This window comes from Siphateles boraxobius, unplaced genomic scaffold (genome assembly GCF_051911475.1).
Source record: "Siphateles boraxobius isolate OS27281-9 unplaced genomic scaffold, OSU_SipBor_1 46, whole genome shotgun sequence".
Taxonomy (NCBI): domain Eukaryota; kingdom Metazoa; phylum Chordata; class Actinopteri; order Cypriniformes; family Leuciscidae; genus Siphateles; species Siphateles boraxobius.
The window spans coordinates 2363254-2386648 of NW_027509097.1; the positions used below are offsets into that span (position 1 = coordinate 2363254).

At 36.4% G+C, this 23395-nt stretch overlaps 1 protein-coding gene across 1 annotated transcript in view; it reads right to left on the reverse strand.

Moving 5' to 3' along the window:
- LOC143709713 (cadherin-18) overlaps positions 1-23395 on the reverse strand; it is a 110806-nt gene that overhangs the window by 16461 nt on the left and 70950 nt on the right. The window contains exons 5-10 of the mRNA XM_077200326.1: positions 20820-20987; positions 18463-18650; positions 16459-16712; positions 9997-10133; positions 4602-4723; positions 1856-1973 (exon numbers count right to left, since the gene is read on the reverse strand). Coding sequence (XP_077056441.1) covers positions 1856-1973; positions 4602-4723; positions 9997-10133; positions 16459-16712; positions 18463-18650; positions 20820-20987 — 987 coding nt within the window. The remainder of the gene's footprint in view (positions 1-1855; positions 1974-4601; positions 4724-9996; positions 10134-16458; positions 16713-18462; positions 18651-20819; positions 20988-23395) is intronic.

The window sequence follows — 23395 nt, forward strand, 5'->3', positions numbered from 1 at the left end:
GGGGCTGGAAGAGTGTAAGAACTTCACCAGTCACTTTACCCAGAGTTCACCCAAGGCGCCACAGACAAGAATTGATATTATTTCATGGAGGGTCTAAACGACACCAACATTAAAAAACAAACATAATATGACAGATAAGACCAGAAAGCTAGCTTAGGCCAGTTTATGATATTATCTTAAACTGGCCTAAGCTAGCTTTCTGGTCTTATCTGGTCTGTTGGCTTGTTTAGGGTACTTTTTGTTATAGGTCAGATTGGGAGACCATGCTAAAACCAGCAAACCAACGTTGGTTTGTTAAAGTCCCCCTGTGGTGAAAATCAAGCTTTTAATGTTGTTTACACGTGGTGTATTTAATATGCTTTAAGACAAACCATGTGTAAATTCATATGTCAGCACCATTGCTGAGTGTTTTCTTTTTAAAACTGCAGTGAACCAAAAACACGATTTGAAATCGCCAGTGTTTCTTACATCACATACTACCTTTTAACCAATCACGTCAATGTGCGGGGGGGCTTTAGCATATCATTAACTATGCTGTGAAGCAGGGGTCTAAAGAGAAGCAAGGTTATCCCGTTATCTTTTGATTTGAAAAATCGGGTACATTTAGCAATATAGCGAGTGAATTGTTATCACAATTTTTTTTCTTTTGTCAAATCAACTAATCTCCATTGTATTAACTCAATTTTTTAGGCACCCAGATTACTTACTTTACACTGTAAAAAAATATTGTTGATTTTGCTTAAAGTTGACAGAGTGGATCAGGTACTCTGAGCTTGTGTGATTGTGTGGAGGCGGGGCTAATTTGGGTATTCATAGAACCACGTATACTAAATGAAGCAAGGGTGTAGAGTAACATTCAAGCTATTTTACGGCATGACACACACACACACACACACACACACACACACACACACACACACACACACACACACACACACACACACACACACACACACACACACACACACACACACACACACACACACACACACAAGTCACAGGGGAAAAAAACATTTAAATATGTCATTTTGGTGATCAAAGAGTTCTAACCACCATCTTACAGATACCCAAAACATACACGGAACAAACAAAGCAAAAGCAATAAATAACTTTGGTGTTATGGTGGTATTGATTATTGAGAGAAATGCCTTTACAGCTCATTGATTTAACTTCTCAGCAGCTATTAATCATGCATAAGAGATTTTACTTCTGTCTGCATCCAAACTGTCATCAGTCGTCTCTCTTAAGCTTGTGGTCAACATTTAATTAGAACCTAAATGCTGGTCAACATCAGACGGGAAGTTCATCGATCATATCAGAATAATTCTGTAGTCATTTCCACCTTGAAAGCTATGGAAGCGTGAGACAAATATAAACATTTAAAGCTGTTTAAATTTTTCAATAAGCAAGGATATGTGAATTTATATGTTTAGCTTGTATGAAAATGGCATGTATAGTAAACATCTTCTGAAAGCTATTGTGTGCCTTTTGCCGTAATGGAAACGATTATTAGACCGCACACATCGACAACAAACCCATTAGAATACCCACATATTTTGACTAATGGATTTCAATGACTTTTCCAGTTGTTTGAGATTACAAGACAAGGATTTTTAAATATCATTTTTATAGAGATTACACTCAAAAAGAGCAACTAGCTGAAGAAATATTTTACACTTGTTATTACAACTAAAAACAATATTTTTATACATGCATAATATCCTGCTATTTCTAGGTTTCCATGACTGTGAAAGAGGCAACCCATACACATACACTTAAAATGTACCCAGAATAAATAAATAAATATATATATATATATATATATATATATTAATAAAACAAAGTTTTTGCATACCTTCATTGTCTTTAATTGTAAAGTTGGGGTTGGCTGGAACTCCTCCGGGAAAGGAGAAGGAAAATCCTTTTCCATTGGCAAAATCATCTTTATCCACAGCAGTGATTGTCTGAATGACCTGCCGTCAACAGAACAAAATCAGGAAAGACATCGGTGAGAAACGCTTTCATGCCCATCTGGCATGGTTCGTGAACTTTCTTAGCTTATCTTTAGCTTTTTTTGGTCTCTCTGGTGAAGGTGGTCTTGCTAGTTATGATGCCTAAATTGCATGTATAGATTCCACCAGTATCACATGCGGGAAACAGAAGTCTAATTCAGCAGGGTTCAGAAGCTCAGGTTATAGTTTTGCTTCATTCTTTCTGTTTTTTTCATTCTCTTTCTCTCATCTCAGAGTGAACTTCTGAAATCTCTGCTGGCATCTCAGCAGCTCCAGGAAGCTGAGTGCTTTGTGCATCAAAACTAGCAGGTTTGTTGGTCTGAGTTGTCCTGGCAACCCAACAGGCATTTGATTCCTTGAGTGTGGTCCATTATGAGCTGCACACCCCTCTGCCGTACTCCCTGCAAAGAGCAAAACCTTCCAACTGAAGAGGTTCAGAGCGAAGGAGACCTTAATTGGATCATTTATCGCTGGTGTGAAACCAAAAATGATAAACGAACTTCACAATGAAATTTGTAAAGTGAATGCCTATAAATTACTGTAAAATTTTTCTGAATAATTTTGTTTTTATATTAATGTCAGTATGTTGTTATTATTTAAAAAAATAAGTGAGACAAAAAGGTTTCCCAAACCAGGTAGTCCCGCACTAAATCCACACCATTGGTTGTCATTGTCAATTGTTTTACTATGATATAAATGAATTCAGTGTCATATGATCCTTGAGAAATCATTCTAATATTTTGATTTGGAGTTATTGTTATCATTGATGAAAACAGTTGTGCAGCTTAATATGATAGTGGAAACTGTGATAGACTACTGAGATACACTAATAACCATTATAAAAATTAGACACAAATAATAACTGATAATAAGTGAGCAACAATCAGTATATTAGAATGATATGTGGATGATCGTGTGACATTGAAGAATACAAACACTTCAGCTTTGAAACCTGAGGAAACTGGAGCAATTTGTCAAGTCCTAATTTCTCCTCTCTTTATCAAATGAAACTTGCACAGTTCACTCAGAAAACTATTTCACTTTATTTAAACAATTCATTTCTATTTAACACCACTGTATCAGGTTTAAGCTTCAACTGTGATTGTTTCATGTTAAATTGACTTGAAACAGTTATTCTTTGACTTGATGTTTTCATTTTGAAATAAAGTGACCCAATCAAACAGGACTTTCACTTCCCATCATGCTTTGCAAATGTTGAAATAAAGTGCTATTTTATGCATTATTTTAGCAAGATGAGAAAATGGAGAGACTTGTTAATGTTTTATTTTGTCGGGTTTTAGAAGTTTCTGTTGTGTTAGTGGTTTCGTGGGTTACCATTGTGGTGAAGTGTTGAGCTTGTGCAGGGTTAATGACCTGCTAACAATAATTTAAATTGCTTTAATAATAAAGTAACTACTATGGTATTGCTCTGAATGAAACTAGTATGTATAACAAAAAGCTAATTTAGTATCACAGGACTAAACACAAAGTATTCATTTCTTGGGTTCTATTGGGTTTTACTTGTTTCATGTTCTGCCAAAGAGCTATTTTTTTGAGTGTATAAAGTATGTTAAAATGCTTCCTCCTATCTAGGCAACAGGCATATATGCAGACAACTGTAAAGTAAACCATCTGTATGTTGATTTTGTCAAAAAATCGAAAAAAATCTAAGATTTTCTCTGTTCTACTCAGCAACACCTTCTCAACCAATGATGTGTTTAGGGGTGGGTCGATGTATTTTTACAACCAATGGCAGATGGGGGAGGAGTTTACGATAATCTTTATGTTGGTAAAGTCAGTTTGGTGATGCTAGTGGTGCAGAAAAAAACACATTACACTTTTAAAACACATGAAAAGTGCACAGAAGCACTTTAATGTGGTACTCCCATAATGTAGTGTGGATAATTTAGTAACTGAATGTACTGTTTAATGTTGGAAACACAGGGGATATTAAAATGGACTTGACCTCATCTGTCCTTTATTTTCTCTCACTCTCATCCCTCTCTTTCTTTGGGCCACTGGTGAAAAACAGCTTTTCAAAATTAAATGGAAAAGTGTGGGTAGGAAAATAGGAGTGTGCTTTAGTGAGTCAGAGCTGTCACGCTTTGTTGATCAGATTTTTATTCTCATTGAGAGATGATTAGCATTTCCATAACCCCCTTCCATTTTTCTATTTCAGCCCCTCTAAATATTCACGCTTTCTCTCTTTTCCAAACCATATATGGCAGGGAACTGTGGCGGTCCTTAAATGAATTTTCTGGGCAGGCTGATATTGTAAATCCATATTGATCAGACCCATAATATAATCTTTCAGATGACAGACTTAACATTTGTCAGTACAGTAACTACTACATTTTTAATCACTGCACAAACAAATACAAAATGCATATTTGTGAATTACATGCATATACATTACGCTCATTAGTAAATAAACTGATTAAAACAACAGTTAGTTTATGGCTTTAACTGATACGTTTATTTTGAATGCATTTTTGTGGACTCAGCCTCCTTTGACGGGCCGCCACTGACAAGAAATGGTGTCAGAGAGAAAGTGAGACAGAGAAACAGTTCGGCTGTTGTGGGACTTGCCTGTCCTGCTCTGGTGCTTTCGCAGATGATGATTTCATCTTCTGTGTTGATCTTCGGAGGATTGTCGTTCACATCCAGAACCTGCACTGTAACGGGCACGTGGCTCTGAAGACTGGGGTTGTCTGAAAACAAACGGAAACATTACAGGATGTGTTAAAAACATCAGACGGCTTATGTGAAAGAACATTCGAGTTAATGAAGATCCATCTATCCGTTAAATCATTAACACATTCAATCACCAATCTATGCCTTTATTAATACATTCATTCCATCCATGGTGCATTTCAAACGAAAATCAAATCTTTCTTGTGATAATTCCAATTCGTAAGAAATGAATTTGATACAAATATGGTAACACTTTAGTTTAGCGTCCAATTCACACTGCATATTACTCGGATATTGGCTGTTTATTAGTACTTACAAAGCACATAATGTCTTATTCTGCATGACCTTATTCTACATCCCTACTCCTACCCAATACCTACACTTAACAATTACCTAACTATTAATAAGCAGTAATTAAAAGTTTATTGTGGCAAAAGTCATTGTTAATAGTTAGTTAATAGTGAGATTTGGACCCTAATCTAAAGTGTGTCCATTTTTGTTTTTTAATAAAAAATGTATAATGTTTTTATGTTTTGAGAGACTTCTTATAAAGATAGTTCTTAAGATATTAGCAGGTATTAACGTTTTTCACATTGTTTCAATTGAATTTGATTGGAAATCTATAGAAAACTATATTAAAATAACTATATAATTTTTTTTTAAAAGAGATCTATTTTAAAGAGATCTGTGAGTAGTAAATTCTTCTTAGTAGTTGAAAGCATTATACAAATTAGCGAGCTATTTAATTAAACACAAGGATCAGGGGATTGTAAAATTTTATAAATTAAAGTAGGTGCAATTATTTAAAAATCTGCAGGGTTCCATGTGGACATTAATGAACTAGAATATATACTATTGCTGAATCAAATTAAATTATATGCAATGGCAATGACTAATTCAAATTTGATTAACACACTCAGGTTATGCAAACTCCTAGCATTCTGTCTCAAAAGAACACATATCTAAACTGTAATCTCTAAAAGACAGGTAAATTTGCATGCAGCCCTTGATCCCTGGGTGGGATTCGGCTAATTTTGTTTACAAATTGGCCAAATCATCTAATAGCAATTCTCAGAGTGAGTCGGACCCATACTGATTTAATTAATTTGAATCAAAACACTATAAATGCAAAAATGCTAAATTAACAAGACATTATAATGCTCCTAAATTAAAAACAGGTCCACAGCAAGGATGTCAAATATTCTGCACAATTATAGGTTGAGTAATTAACAAGATAAATTAGATTCAGTTAGGGTCTTTTACTTAGCATCTTTTAGACTCTAGTTTTTGATGAACTAATGTTTTTTTCTTTAAAAAAACATACTTTTGTATTTTTTACCAAAGCGTGCATAGACAGACAGACAGACAGACAAATAGATAGATAGATAGATTACTGCTTTTCAGAATTCATTTCAAACCATCTTTAGCTTCTGCCTCCCATTTGCCTTTTAAATCACTTGCGGTCTTTCTCTCGCTCCCCCTCTTTCTCTTGTTCGTTACATATGCATAGTTATTTTATACTGTACATCATCTGCATGCGTTCTCTCCTCACCGCTGCTGTGTGAAGTATTTCATTGAGAATGCGAGGGAGTAACAGCCTATTAAAGTTTCTTGGGCTTGTGTTGTGCTCGGCGTGTGCAGTGTTTATTATTAGATGACTTCATGCATGTGTTTCACAATGCTTTCTAGTTTTCTAGCGTGCATGAGTTCTGTTCGTCCTGTTCCGACACCTAAACTGCGTGCAGGATATCTTCTCATTATAAACAGGAAAAAGGATCAAATGGTGGTAGTAGGCTTTTTTCTGATGAATAACACCTCTTTGTTCCCTCTATATATTTCCAGGAAGTTACTATGTTGGCGTATAGAGTTGATCATAAGGGAAATAAATCCTAAAAAAGAGAGACCTTCCGTGAGATGTATGCCGTGGGATTTCAACTTTGTGATCTCAATTTTTTTTTTAAATAATTGTGTTTAAAAGGAGAAAAGAGCACAGCAGTGACCACCTACTCCTCGCACTCCACTGTGAATGATGTAATCAAGTCAATTTACTTCCACATTCAAACTATTTGTATACAGTATATCTGACATTTTTAATGCACTTAAATTGTTTGTAATTCAACAGTTTTAGATTGTATCTTTGTTCTTGATTTGTTCAGTGCTTCATGAGGCAAGTAGTTTGTCCTCATATAAAATATGTTATATAAAAGAATTTACACAGTCTTGTACCTTTACCTTTTTTTCCAATATTCAAATATTATTTTCTTAAAATCGAAGTTTGTAATGTTGTGATTCATCTTAGAGCTGGTTGGTTTGGTTCTTATAGAAACTTTGTGAAATGCAGAACCAAACCAATAGAAAAATTGTTATGTGAGCGTAGGCTGTGTAAAATCTGGCAAAAAGGAGCCAGATCTATCAGTTTTATAACTGAATATTCATGCACCACAATGAAAAGTAGCTGATAAAATAGCATGATTTCTGTCAACGGCACTGCTACTGTTAAGTGAAATAAACATGCGTATAATTGCAGAGGTGTCTTATAAGTGTACAGGCCAAGTGAGTTCCTCTCCCTCGTCATACTCACTAACAAGCACTCTAACATCAATTCCCACCCACAGCGTGACTAGAAATTACCATTTCTCAGAATGAAGCCTTTAATGGCAAGCCACTGCCAAGGCAACAAACAACACACCATTAGTTAAGAAAAAAAAGGACTTTTACTCCCTTCGGTGTATATTTGATTGCATACAACAACACAAACACATCAAAATAACTTCAAGAGTTTATGTTCTGTCATTGTGCTTACTTACTTTTTGGCATGTTTGTTCTTTATTTACTTAGGGTGTGTTCACACTTGTAGTCCGGTTTGCTTGGTTCGGACCAAACAAACTAAAAAACTAAGTCCTGGTCAGCTTAGTGTTCACGTTGGCATTTTGACACCAAACCTAAAGGCCGTGTAAAGATCACCAGTGAGAGTGCCATCAGAGGGCACTCCACCACGGACTTTACCACACATCCACAGACTCCATTCCCCATAATCCTTTGCTCAGACTAATCATCAATTATCACATTCACCTGTGTCTCATCCTGTTTACTCACCCTATATAAGCCTGGTTCTTTCTGTCATTGCCTGCAAAGTCTTGTTTAGTGTTTGTACTGCAATTGAGCGTTCTGTCTGTTTTTTTCCCCCTGTGTTACTGGTTTTCTCGATTCTCTGGCTGTTCCCTCGGATTTCTCTCTTTGCCTCAGCCCTTAACTGCTATTGTTTGGATTGTTTGCTTGTGTATGACCCTTGCCTGGATTTGGATTACGATTGTGGCCAACCCTTTAAATAAACTGCATTTGCATCCTCAACCATCTTGTCTCAGAGCAGAAGGTGACAGACAGGGATATGTTCTCAACCTGATTGGTCGGCTTTTTTAAAGTGTATTTCACAACGGAACTTACCGAACTGTACTGTACAGAACTATGATGAGGAAAAACTGTTATGCTTGAGGGTCGCATCTTGTGACATCATGTCCTGTTTTTGGTTCGTTTACATGACTTTGGTCCATGTTGCGTTCATTTTCCATTTGAACTGCATCAGTTCTTTTGAAAGCGGATCGGGACTCATTTTTTCAGCGTCTCGGTCTGCTTGTTTGGTGTCACCAGAGTTCAGATGGCAGCGTTCATGGTTATTCAAATGAGTTTCTTTTAATCTGACCAAAAATGCCAAGTGAGAACACACCCTTAGATAAATATTTTCTGCACTTTCATAGCTCAGAAAAATTTCCACGGATGTATATATATATATATATATATATATATATATATATATATATATATATATATATATATATATATATATATAAAAAAGAAATTCTTTGAGATAAATAAAAGGATAGCTCAGATAATGTAGTCATAAAATATGTACCTTGAGTGCACTTTAAGTCGCTTTGGGTAAAAGTGTCAAATGTTTATACAGAAATGTTGTTGAACAAATCTGAGCACAGTTTGAGACATAGTTAAGCACTTTTCTGAGGCTCTAGTGGAGAAAAATGTACATCTCTGAGCAGCAGACTTGCGTAAAAGTCTCCATTTGATCTCATCACTGTCTAGGGAAAATAACTGATATATTAAAGTGATCTCATTTTTCATTCACATGCTGGAATATCATTATCATATAGAAGACTGAATGTGTGTCATTCGTGCTGGGTGTAAGGGTAATTACTGTGATACAATCTACAGCAGAAGAGTCACGGGACTCCATTTATATTACTTCCAGTGATTTTAATCATCTCAGAGATTATACACTCCAAATAAGGTCCCTGTTCGGATTGTAAATATTACAATCTTTGCTTGTTTTTGATCTCTTGCATGAGTGGCTTCTTTAAAGGGATAGTTCACCCAAAATAAAATTTCTGTCATCATTTACTCACTCTCGTTTTGTTTCAAACATGTGTAACACAAAAGGCAAATCTTTAAAGATTGTGCTGATTGCTCTTTTTCCATGCAATTACAAAGCATCAAAAAGGGCATAAACGCATCATAGTACAATCAGTGATCTATACGGCAAGTCTTACGAAAGCATTAGATGAGCTTTGTGGAAGGAAAATCTTGAGATTTACACTCTTTAGCATTTTAACGAGTTTAAAAGAGTAGCGACGTAAAATCTCTGAATGAATCATTCTTTTGATTCAGAACCTTCAACGAATCTGGAACAGAACAAAATAAATCTGAAAGATTCAATTATAAATCAGACTGAACTGGTTCTCAAATTCAACTGAATCAATGATCTGGTCACAGCAATTAACAGCTCAGTGGAAGGGTTTATGAGTGCAACATCTTCCATGTAGAGAATATATTGCACAAGCCGTATGGACTCCCTTTTAAGGATCTTCTACATTGTTTCTGCTTCTGTTTTGAAGCTTGAAAGCTTTGGCCCTCATTCCTTTAAATTGCATGGAAAGAACCAACAATCAGCAGTCTTTAGTTTTCCCCTTTCTCAGAAAAAAACAAACTCATACGGGTTTGGAACAACATGAGGTTGAGTAAATAATTTTCATTTCTGAGCAAACAATTCCTTAAGTGGTCATAGGTGCGATCTCTGACTATAACAGACTTGCGAGGTTGATTTCACAGCAGCGAGAGGGCAAGTGATTTTTAAAGCGAGAAAATGAACGGCAGTCCGTTTCTCATGAGTGCACGAGGCGTTTTCATGAGCCGTTTATTGCCGAGACTTGTCTTGGAAAACTAATTCCCAAGTTATTAAAGTGATGGACCAGCTACCAGCATGGCTTCTGGTAGTACCCACCCTCCTCTGTTGCCATGACAGTGATGTTGTGCCAGGGCGTGTCCTCGCGGTCCAAGAGCTGAGTCGTTCTAATGACTCCACTGATGGATTCAATATCGAAATACACCTCTTTGTCTTCACTGCGATCGATGAAATACCTAAATAAAGAAGAGAGAGCATGAATACTGCATGAGCCTTTCCGCCTTTCACCCGTCTTCATCATAGCTGTGGCATTAATAGCAAAAACAGCAGGGATATGCATGATTATAAGAGAGATAGTATTGCTGTACATGGCTTGGTCCTGAAACCCTGCCAATTTCACATGTGGCATGACTTACGGCGGGGATACTCGACAAAGCTCAGCCTAAAGGGCCATTTTACTCATTTATATAGTAATTATTTTATATTTTACTGAACAAAAGCTTATTTCAGAGTAATTATACATCATGCCACCCAGCTCTATGACAGATCACTGTAGAAATACAGAGTGGAATATATAATGTAAAAAAACACAGTGACTTAATGGAAAGCTGAAAGGTAAAGATGGAACATTGTAAGAGATTCATTAATTCAAAAGAATAATGCACTAAATACAAGAGTTCTTTTCACAGTTTTTAATTAAATTAGCTTACATTACATTTGTCGGACAAAATGCGCATTGTATTGAGCATTAATATTGTCTTAAAACTCTCATTTTGTTCATATGATTACTCTAAATGATCGATCACCCTGTTAGACACCAAACAGGTCATTTTCAGTGAGATTTATGAGTGGTTTTAGGTATATACGCAGATGTGTATTAATATTCCAGTTAAAATGACACAGTGAATCAGAGCTATTTAGATAACAACAGACCTGGCAGAACCTAAATTATAAAAGGAAGAAGAAGAAAAGTAAAAACTGCAAGGAGAAAATTTGTGAGAAGAAGCATTAGTTGGACATAATTAACAAATCCTCAAGTGACATGCTTGGTAGAGACTCTCAAAAGACTGTCAGAGTCTCTTTCCAAGTATGAATGTGAAATTAAACCACATTTGCATTTCCTGAAGAAAATACTAGAGTGTGCAAGGCAGCCGAAAATTAGTGCTAACATTTTATGTAAGCTTATAATTCTAGATTTGGTTCAGGATACAGCAGTTCGTTTTTGACTTTGGTTCTGCTGTTTTGCTTTTATATAATAATATATAATATATATATATATATATATATATATATATATATATATATATATATATATATATATATATATATATATAAATATTAGGGGTGTAACGGTACACAGAAGTCACGGTTCGTTACATACATCGGCCACCAAGTTTATAATGATATTTGCAACGGAAGTGAATCAATCAAAACTAACTTAGTTTAACAATAACTTTATTCTAGAGCTTCTGTAAAGCCAAAACAATCTCTATTACTGTAATTTCCTAGTATCACTTTAAAGCTGCTTTGAAACAATCTATATTGTTAAAAGTGCTGTATAAATGAAGGTGCTCCGACTTGACTTCGCCACCCAGCATCCCTTTGCTTGCGAAAAAAAAGAAGAAGAAAAAACCTGCTTAAGTGCTCTAAAAAATATTTGTTTAGCTTTTATTATGTTAACTTGGAAGAAATATATGAAACACAAAGATGTCTCTGCAAAACCCAAAACATCACCCTAAAATCTCTGTTAATTCAATACCAGGGTGTCCACTGTGAAGAATATGCCTTTAAAAAACATTTTCACTGCAGCATCTCATGAGACAAAATCTTTTACAAGATATATGATAATGATCAGATGCATCATTATAATGGTTAGGAGAAAAACTAAGGAGATAACAGTGACCTTGCTTATTTTTCCATAAAGCTAATGCTGATTCTCAAACTTCAATGCCATTTTATTTGTATGCTAATGGTTACATACTGCTGTATAAATTCTTGTACGGAAATGAAATGCTGTTTTTTATGGGAAATGCAGATTAAAATCGGAAGAGCAGAAACGCAATAAATGGACTGAAAAAAAAATTAAATGTGCTATCCTTCAACACAAACTAAAAAAAAAGAGATCAGGGATTATTTATGAGACTTTTCTCTTGTTTTCTCTTATGTATTTTATTTATCTATTTATCACATCGATAAATGCTGATGTAAAAGCCGTTCGCGTGAAACCGATGATCTCACTCACATCAACCAATGAGAATCCCAGCATTTGCATGACCGTGAGAGTTATGGCCCCTCCGTCACACATGGACTGTGAAGGTTCATTCAAAGATGGCTTGAAAACACACATCCTCAACCCACTAGTAGAGAGAGATGCTAATAAACCATAGAGGGTCATATCTCATTACCACAAGAAAATGTGCACCGTCCTTGAATGCATGAGACATGAGAGAAAAATAACAATAAGGATTTTACACTTTATGCATTTTACTGCCGGTGAAAGGAGCATTCTGACATTTTATTTTTCATTCCATTGTTCACTGGCCTGTCATTCAAATTGTTATTTTCATCATGTTCTGTAGACTATGATGAGCACAACCTTTAATATTAAGAATACTCCATTTATTTTGTTTACTAGAATTTCTTACATACATAATATGATTCTTCTGGACTTTACGCATTAGGTTATGTTGCATTCTTATTTTTTTCATAAATCATCACTGTTTGTCACCCTTTACGTCTGTCTGTGGGTTTTGCCAATATTAAACCCATGAAAAGTATTAAAATGAGCTTGTGAATAAACCTTGGACGTCTATTGGATCCTCAAATTTCTTTTTTTTTTTAGACCATCTCTGCTTGTTTGCAAGGCAAGGATAAATAAAGAGCTGGTTGTTTGAATAAGCACAGTGTTTTCTTTACTCAAGAAACACTATACTGTATATAAAGGCTGAAGTTTTATGTATTTGAGGAGCAGAGAAGGTCAAAGTCATGGCCAATACTATGCGTAGCACTTCACCCTTAATAACATGAGATTTTGGCAACATTAGATTAAAAAAACAACAACAAAGAAACTGAGTGTCTACATAGCTATAATACATTGAATAACCTTTAAGCTGATGAAAATGATAAAGTTCTAATGATAAAGAAAACACATATGTTTGACATTCACTGGTCAAAAACCTTTAAACTTATATTTAGATTTGTTCAAATGTTAATAATATAACGATAAACATAAGTGTCTGACCATATTTTAAAGTCACAATTGTTTAATTAAACAGTGTTTAGTTGTATAATAATAATAATAATTTCCATTTCCTGAAAAAAAGCAGTTTTGGATATAAAAGGTTTATGCTCGTCAGTGACGATATTTCACATTGTTCATACTTTACCGCGGTTTAGTAATTAATCCTGGGTAGATCGATTTTCATATTTCTCATATGCATTTGTAAACCCAGAGTGGATATTGTTATTTGCATACTTATATACCATTGATCAGTCAAGCACAGAGCCACCATCAACGTTTTAGCAACTGCTTTTGTGCCATTTTAAAACTGCCTTGTCAATAGATGATTCTATATCTGAATATATTCAATAAAATCTTTTTGTAATTGTGAGTGACTATTGTGTTAAAATATTTAATTTAATTTCAGAATAATTTCATAAAGTATAATGTATTAAATAAAATATGTAGAAGCCAGTGGAATTCAGTGTTTCTGGTAAACACGTTATCAATATATTGTGGCACTAGCCAATATAAATGAAGTTTATAATTATAATATTTCCAGTATTTTTATATTATGCATTATTTATATGTATTATATATATATATATATATATATATATATATATATATATATATATATATATATATATATATACATATATATATATATATATATATATATACACACTCACCTAAAGGATTATTAGGAACACCTGTTCAATGTTTCATTAATGCAATTATCTAATCAACCAATCACATGGCAGTTGCTTCAATGCATTTAGGGGTGTGGTCCTGGTCAAGACAATCTCCTGAACTCCAAACTGAATGTCAGAATGGGAAAGAAAGGTGGTTTAAGCAATTTTGAGCGTGGCATGGTTGTTGGTGCCAGACGGGCTGGTCTGAGTATTTCACAATCTGCTCAGTTACTGGGATTTTCATGCACAACCATTTCTAGGGTTTACAAAGAATGGTGTGAAAAGGGAAAAAATATCCAGTATGCGGCAGTCCTGTGGGCGAAAATGCCGTGTTGATGCTAGAGGTAAGAGGAGAATGGGCCGACTGATTCAAGCTGATAGAAGAGCAACTTTGACTGAAATAACCACTCGTCACAACCGAGGTATGCAGCAAAGCATTTGTGAAGCCACAACACGCACAACTTTGAGGCGGATGGGCTACAACAACAGAAGACTCCACCGGGTACCACTCATCTCTACTACAAATAGGAAAAAGAGGCTACAATTTGCAAGAGCTCACCAAAATTGGACAGTTGAAGACTGGAAAAATGTTGCATGGTCTGATGAGTCTCGATTACTGTTGAGACATTCAGATGGTAGAGTCAGAATTTTGTGTAAACAGAATGAGAACATGGATCCATCATGCCTTGTTACCACTGTGCAGGCTGGTGGTGGTGGTGTAATGGTGTGGTGGATGTTTTCTTGGCACACTTTAGGCCCCTTAGTGCCAATTGGGCATCACTTAAATGCCACGGCCTACCTGAGCATTGTTTCTGACCATGTCCATCCCTTTATGGCCACCATGTACCCTTCCTCTGATGGCTACTTCCAGCAGGATAATGCACCATGTCACAAAGCTCGAATCATTTCAAATTGGTTTCTTGAACATGACAATGAGTTCACTGTACTAAAATGGCCCCCACAGTCATCAGATCTCAACCCAATAAAGCATCTTTGGGATGTGGTGGAACGGAAGCTTCGTGCCCTGGATGTGCATCCCACAAATCTCCATCAACTGCAAGATGCTATCCTATCAATATGGGCCAACATTTCTAAAGAATGCTTTCAGCACCTTGTTGAATCAATGCCACGTAGAATTAAGGCAGTTCTGAAGGCAAAAGGGGTCAAACACAGTATTAGTATGGTGTTCCTAATAATCCTTTAGGTGAGTGTATATGTCACTTCATTTATATTGCCCAGTGCCACAATATATTGATAATGTGTTTACCAGAAACACTGAATTCCATTGGCTTCTTTAGGCAAGCAGCATGATATCAGTGCACACCTCTCTTTTATTAAAGTGTGTGGAGGTAATTGAGCCTTTGGCAGCAGTGTTTTACTAACATGCTAACATGGGGTGCCTTAACTGCTCCAATTAACATTATCCTCCATAATAAAAAAAAGAGAGGGAGAGAGAGAGAGAGAGAGAGAGAGAGAGAGAGAGAGAGAGAGAGAGAGAGAGAGAAAGATCTGTGTATGTCATATCAACTCAATGTCATCTTATTAAATTCGACCTTTACAGAGATATGTGAGAAATGGGAGGGCATAACAGAGAGAGAGAGAGAGAGAGAGAGAGAGAGAGAGAGAGAGAGAGAGAGAGAGAGAGAGAGACAGAGAGAGAGAGAGAGAGAGAGAGAGAGAGAGAGAGAGAGAGAGAGAGAGAGAGAGAGAGAGAGAGAGAGAGAGAGAGAGAGAGAGAGAGAGAGAGAGAGAGAGAGAGAGAAAGAGAAATGTCGGATTATTTTGCTATATCATGGCATATTTTGAGCAAATCATTATTTTTAATTTACTAAAATCTTGCTAGTGCAAATTCTAACAAAATTTGTTATGTGTTTTGTAGGCATAGGCTATTGCTGGCGATATACAAATAGCCACATATACTAACATTTTTGATAATATTAATTTAATAAGTATACCCACAAGAGATGCACGGATGGGCTATTATTTCATTCGCAACCGCATCACAAAACTCATCATTTGTCCGCCATCCATCTGCACTGATGTTTTTTGATCAATTTCAAAGCCATCCGCTGACTGTTTTAAGGTCTCTGGGTGATGCAGAGGATACGGAGGAAGGTGTTTAGAAATGATACGGATGTACTTTTCGGATGTAGGTAACAATATTTAACAATGTATTTTTTTTTTTTTTCATTTGATTGGTTCAACCGCCACCCGCCTGAATTTAATTTAAATACTATTTTTCGTCACGTCATCTGCCTGAACCGTGGTTTACACGTGGCTGTAACCGCCAACCGCAGATCTCTAATACCCACCTTAATAATAATATTTATAAGATTATATTACAATGCATGTACTGTAATAATTGTACAAAGTTATTTAATGTTAGTATTTGGGTGATAACATGACATTTTTACAAAATAGTATGTATATCAAGAAAAGCAATTTCAGTAATTAGCTAAATATGTAGTTATATATATATATATAAGAATAATAAAAAACATTATTATTATTATTATTATTATAATTAGGATGAATCACAATAGTCGTCTAATCGACTATATACATCAGGACAATACATTGTGTGACATTATGGCCTGTGTATAATTACCGGTCGAAGTGTTATTTTAACCCTTTACATCTTCTTACCTGACAGGGCTGTTTTTGCTGTCTGGGTCTCTCGCTGTGACGGCTCCCACTTCACTTCCAACCTTTGCGTTCTCGTACACCTCCAAAATGTAATAATCCAGTGAGAAAACTGGTGTCTCATCCACGTCTCCGACTGTGATCTTGAGGGTGGCATCATCTTTGAATGAGCCCAGATAGGACAAGCGTGGGTCCAGGTGTGTGTTCTCTGCAGCGATGTGAAGGCTGTACTGCTTCTTCTTTTCGTAATTCAGTTGCTGAGAAGAAAAAACAGGAAACTTAGGGTGTGTTCACACTTGTCAGGTTTGGTTCCATTAAAACGAACTCAGGTGTGATTGCTCTGTTAGTGCGGTTCATTTAAATAAGTGTGAACGCTGCCATATGAACCCTGGTGCGCACCAAACAGGTGAAATGAGAAAGTTGGGTCTCGGTTCGCTTTCAAACTAACTCTGGTGCGGTTAGCCTAAAATATAAACGGAACAAAGACATCTAAACTAACCAAACACAAGACGTGATGTCACCAGATGCGACCCTCGATAATTATAATGCTTAAGAATACTTGTTTTTTTCTCCTCATTGGAGCTATGTTGTCCATCACAGCTCAGTACTGGCGTCAGAAATGCCGTCTCCATGCAGATCTTCGTTTGTGTGTGACGGAGGGATTCCCACCTCTGTTTTGAATCCTTTACACATTTCATAAGATCTTTCACGAGTTGTCAGCTCCATCATACACCATCATATGTAGCTACGGACATACAGTGAGCACATTTAGCCCAGCACAGCATTGGTTTGGATGTATGGTAAGTTCTTTCGCAAAATCTAAAAAGTCTCTTTTGTATCATTAAGTTTGGTCTCAAAAATAGACAGTGTGAACACAAACCGAACAAGGTCTAAATGTATCATTTTATTTTTTGGTCCGTACCAAAAGAACTTAGAGAACCGTACTACAAGTGTGAACTGGATTACAGATATACACAATATTTTGCTTTCAGTCAGTCAGTTTTAGCCACTTTCTTGGTGGCTTCTAGCAGTTTCAAGTACTCCAAAAAGTTATGAACTGAGATTATATTGAGGTCAGTCTTTTTTGCTTCCGGAGCACAGAAGCTAAATCGCTCTCTAGATGGGGTCACGTCTGTAAACACCATGAAACCTACCCGACCTTCACCTCCCGTCTCGTCGGACAGATCTGGCAGGCATTTATTTACAAGATTGGCTTTAGGAAAACTCAGTATTCACTGGATTCACAGATTTCTGACCCCCAGGACTGAGTGTGGAATTGAAGAAGCTCGGAATACAGAAAAGAGACCATTAATGAGCATCTGAGCCATGAAGAGTGCCAGACGTCTGCTTGACCTACAGTAGTCAGGATGGATCGATTATATATATATATTTGTCAGTGTATCCGTGTAATTTCAGAGTCTGCAGCTTCAGATTTAGTGCTATTTTGACAACATCTTGACTGGTTTAATTATACCATCCTTTTTCGTTCTTATGTTGAAGACAAACACTCAAGTGATAAGTGTGGAAAAAAAACATACTGCAATCTGGATGTTATTTAAATTTCATGACTGCAACTTTCCCTTAGATTTTTGTATTTAGCTCTTTGTTTGTCATGTCTCTGTTGGCTCTGCAGTCTAAATAAAGAGACATTCACTACAATGATAATATAAACGACATTTTCTGCTCACTAGATATGATTCATGTCCTTCCACAAAAAAGTCCCCTTCAAAATGCTTTTTACATAATTTGAGATGTTGCAGAAATGACACTGTGGTGGAAATGTTCATTACTTTTGGACAGAAATCTCCTGTGATGCATTTATGTTCACTAGTGAACAATGTTAGTCAAGTATTTTATCAGAGCCCATATTTTCTAAAAGCCCACCAGCCAAAAAGTGTTCATACAGCCACTTATTAATAAGGGTTTAGAAAATCCTCTAACCCTAGTATGAGCAATAATAGTCATGATGCTTGCCTTAGTAAACACCAATGAAAATGACTGCAATACCTTTCTAAGCGTGATTACACCTTCTCTAGTGTCTTTGTCTGTGGAGATGGAGAACATTCCGGCCCCCTCAGGGTTCAGGATGCTGTATTTGATCTCTGCATTGATTCCGATGTCCTCATCGCTGGCTTTGATCTTCCCCACTGGCTTCCCCACCTGTGCCGACTCTGGGACAAACACCTGGTAATTCTCTGCAGACACACACACAAAAGCCCGCATGATGGTTTGTTCGATTGGCTGCATGGTATTTTGAAGCATATCTATCATGATGCCTCTTTCCGACTATGCCTCCAAACAAGCCACATCGAGCTATTCTAGAAGTATTTCAATATCGCTGTCATGCCCCATAAACAACCACAGCCACATTCCCAAACCACCTGATTACAAAAGCTAAATGCAACAGATTGCAACTTCATGTTTCACTTTTCCGACGGCCATGGTTCCAGATGTATTTTGGGGATTTCAAAAGCTCTGAGATGAATTACAACATTACAAACTTTGATAACAGCAACTTCTCTGATTGGTGGATCTTAATGAGGTGGACTCATTTAAAAGACTTCTGGCTTCTACAAAATCATATTATACTGTGCTATAGCTTAATATTGGAACTCATAGTCTTTCTTTAAAAGGTTTATACATTATCCTTAAAAACATGTTTCTAGGGAGGAAATTAATGGTATTTGTTTTTACTTTCGAGAATCCTGCTGTTGTGCTCGGTTTCTGAGGATAAAAATAAGACAACAAAAACTCAAGATCCAAGACTCATAATTGGATGCTTACACAATAAAACACAGTGTCCCAGTCTCTATTCTCTTCATGCTAATTAATGATAAAAAATTGCACCGCAATGCACAATTTATATGAGTCATCTGATAGTGAGAATGCATCTACAGTATATAAGGTATATTTCCTTCTCTTACACCTAATTATATAGAGTCCATAAGACACCCTTGAGAAAACAAACAGTTTTCTTGTGAATGTCTGGAAGAACAAAACTACTTTGATAGAGAGAGAGAGAGAGAGAGAGAGAGAGAGAGAGAGAGAGAGAGAGAGAGAGAGAGAGAGAGAGAGAGAGAGAGAGAGAGAGAGAGAGAGAGAGAGAGAGAGAGAGAGAGAGAGAGAGAGAGAGAGAGAGAGAGAGAGATAGATAGAGACATTATGCTGTTGCTGTTGAGAGAGACATTATGCTGTTGTAAGTGCATTACAACAGCATACTGTATGGTTACACTTTAAACAGTAATGAGGATATTTCTAGAAGATGAAGAATCTGAGAAAAGCGAGATCAAGCTGTATCACTTCTTTTGCCAAGATCTAAAGCATAATAATCAAGAAGTCCTTGAATGTCTCACAGATTTGTTTAAGAAAGTTCAGTCCGGATGAAGTGTTCAGGATCGAAAATTCAGCAACAGCTCTGTTCTAAAAGCTATTCAGTTGCCTACAGATTTCAAAGGTTGCAACTTAAGTCAAATAGAGTGCAACAGTCAGGTTGTAGAAATAGATTTTTAATGATAACTTATAAACCTTTAAAGACAGCCTTACTGTGAGCAACGAGGCAGTTAATCGATAGTATTTGCTTCTGTTGAAGCCGTTAGCCTGCATTATTTTAACTTAGTATTAAGTGTTTAACAGCAGGATTTGTGGTGAAAAACTATTACCCATGATGCTGTACAGAAAATTCCACCAATCAGTGTTGAAACAAGCAAAACACACCAAAAGATCTTGTTAGCTCCGCTCACTCACATGAAGCACCCCAAATTACATCATCAAGTCGGTCTTACTACGCTGTCAAAATACTTCAATATTTAAATGTATATGCATATTTTTCAATAAACTACCTTATGATTGTAGTACTTTCCATACACAGTTCTTTCTGTACACAGTCTTGTACATTCAGTGCCGCTGCTAGCCATTTTGGTGCCCTAAGCATAATTCCTTTATGATGCCCCCCCTCAAATCAAAGTTTGTAATATTATGATTCACCTCGTGTAGCTGATTGACTTGGCTCATGGCTTATAACGCTTTAACAAAGATTAAAAAATAAATAAATAATTATATCCAATGGGAGAAATGAATGAAAAACTACTTTTTTCATTCAAAAGAACTAAAGCCTTTGAAAGTGTGGGCAGTTAGGCACTAACCCTAACCTGCACTCTATAGAAACCCATAAGTGACAGATTTGGAATGCTGTATATGAGTCATCTGATAGTTTAGGAAGCAATGCTGTGCATTATATGACCAGCGCTCTGTGAAGAGTCTTATAATACTGCCTGACTAGGTCTTTGAACCAAAATCTACTGATGTCCTTCTACAGCAATATGTTGCCACTGTATTTGGCTTTCACAATGGCTAACATTACTCACTCTGAGGGAACTTCGGTGGGTTGTCATTGATGTCAGTTAGCGTGATGTTGACCGTGGTGGAGCCCGACAGCCCTCCAACCTGCCCTGCCATGTCTTTGGCTTGAATCACCACTGAGTAATGTTCTCTTGCCTCTCGATCCATGTCTGCCAGGGCTGTTCTGATAATACCTGCAAAATGTGCACATAAATAGTATAAATGCAAGGGTTAATAAGTGATACAGTTACACTGATGACCATCTCACACAGCGTTCTATTTCTTATCATTTTTGGTAAAATGTTTCAGCCAAAATACGTATGTGTGAACACTTATACAATGATGATTCATATTTATAATTTTTGGATTAATCTAGAAACAGAACTGGATGCAGAGGTAATGCCGTGTGCAGTGTGACATTTTGTAAGACTTGTTAAAATAAAGCGCTCTTGTGTCTGGAAGCTCTTTTCTCAGCCAAGGTGAGTTTCTGTACACCTTTCACTATCATTCAAACGACATCAAAACCTTGAAGTACTTTTTTTTTTACCTTGTACATAATGCATCAGCAATGGCAACAAATGGTTAATAATAAAAGGAATGACTTCAAATAAATCAATAAAAAGCCTTCTCATAACTGCCTGCTGGCAAACATTTTGAAATGTTGTTCCGGCATTTTGGTGCAGAATGTGGAGGTCACGCATATTGCTCTAGAGAACTGCGCTCAGAAAAAAAAAAAAAGAAATCATGTTTGTTTTTGCATTTAGAGTCACATAAATTATGTGTATGTTATGAGGAATTGCTTAAATGTGTTTGCAGCCCAGAAGCAACATTATGCCACAGTGGAATTGATATGACGCTTCCACTATAGAGAATATTGCAGTCATCAGCTCCCATTCACTAAACATTTTCATGAACAAATCATGACTCATCAGTAACTTTCTTATATTTATTTTAAATGTAAGAAAAAATTTAGGAACAACTGACATCCCTCACATCACATGCAAAAATCATATATTCTTGGTGGCCTTATAAACATGTTAATATTAAATTTTATACATAATTATAGATACATACATATGGTAAAAGAGTAAGAAAAGGTGCATTATAGCTTCAGGTGCGAGGTTCCTCTGCATAAAGGTGCAGATTTGAGTTTGTGCAGCTGGCTAATCAGAGGACTGTAATCTGGGTCTGTTTTAAAGTTTTTTATTGCACACTTTGCATTGCTCGAGGATCTTGCTGCGCGTGCTTTCAGGCAGAAACGAGACTTCAGAGAGCATCATGTTCGCTGAGAGTAGAAAGAACGAAAGGAAAGGGTCTGCAGAAAGCCCTAACATGGACATGGTTTGGCTGGGTTTTATGCAAATGACTTACCTCGAACACATTCAGAATCATTCAGAATTCAGAATACTCCAAATTCATTAACGTTAGAATGAGGTTGAGAGCAAATTCATGTGCGTACGCACGTGTTGTGAATTAGACGGACATTTTTCATGAGAAGAATACATTTTTCCTGTGCGTAAAAACACAAATAATTCATGATTAGTGGATGAGACCCAATTTTTCTATTTACATTTTTTCTACATTGTTCATTATTGAAGTACATACATTTTTGAACATTTTCTTAACATTTAGGTGAAATTTAAGTCAAAAGTAAATCCAAGAACCAATTCAGTGGCAATCCACTGACTCACCCTGAGAGACCCTCACACCGGTTCAAACACGTCTCTGAATCACCACCGCCTCACACAATATATCACACAATGACTGTTAGTTCCTTTCCTCTTTGTGTCTCACAGTGTCTTTCTTTCTCTCACTCAAATCTCCCTCCCTCTCCTTCTCACCTTTGTACTGTCACAGACTTGAAGTCCTCACAAATGATCAAACCCGCAGTCAGATGGAAATCACACAAAAGCCATTGCTGGAAAATGCACAACTATATATTAGTAGGTAGGTCTGAGAGGCCATTTTTGAAAGTTTGGTAATCATTTCATATATAGTTCTTGTGTCATCACCATCACTTTCCATTATTTCAATATTTTGTACAATTCCATTGACAAAAGCCAGTTCCTACTGACATCATCATCCAGGAAGTGACACAATTTTAAAGGGAAAACAACAGCACCAGAATCAATGGATTTGGTGGGTTACTGATATTTTGAGTACTATGATTGGATGGCTTGGACATCGTGGATGATTCTGCTTTATCTCGTGTATAAATATGAGCCTTCTTCCATAAACTTGAGAATGTTATGTTATTACACCGTCTCTGTGTCTGCTTAATCATTCTCCCGAGATCTCCTGCCACACATCACAGAGGTTGAGACGGCTGTTTGACTGATGACAGATAGCCTTGAGGCAGACGGTTGAGAGTCTACATGGAAATTAATCTAACAGATCTGGGGGCTCATCCGGGATATTCCCAGTTCTGTGATGTTTTGTGTTTTTCAATCAAAAACGATACAACCTGTTAGATAAAATTAAATCAGAAATGTGTATTTTATTAGAATAATATAACATTTTATTAATTCATAAATAAATAAAATTATTGTTCAGAGAGGGAATGACAGTTGACTTATACTGTACATATACACTGTTCAAAAGT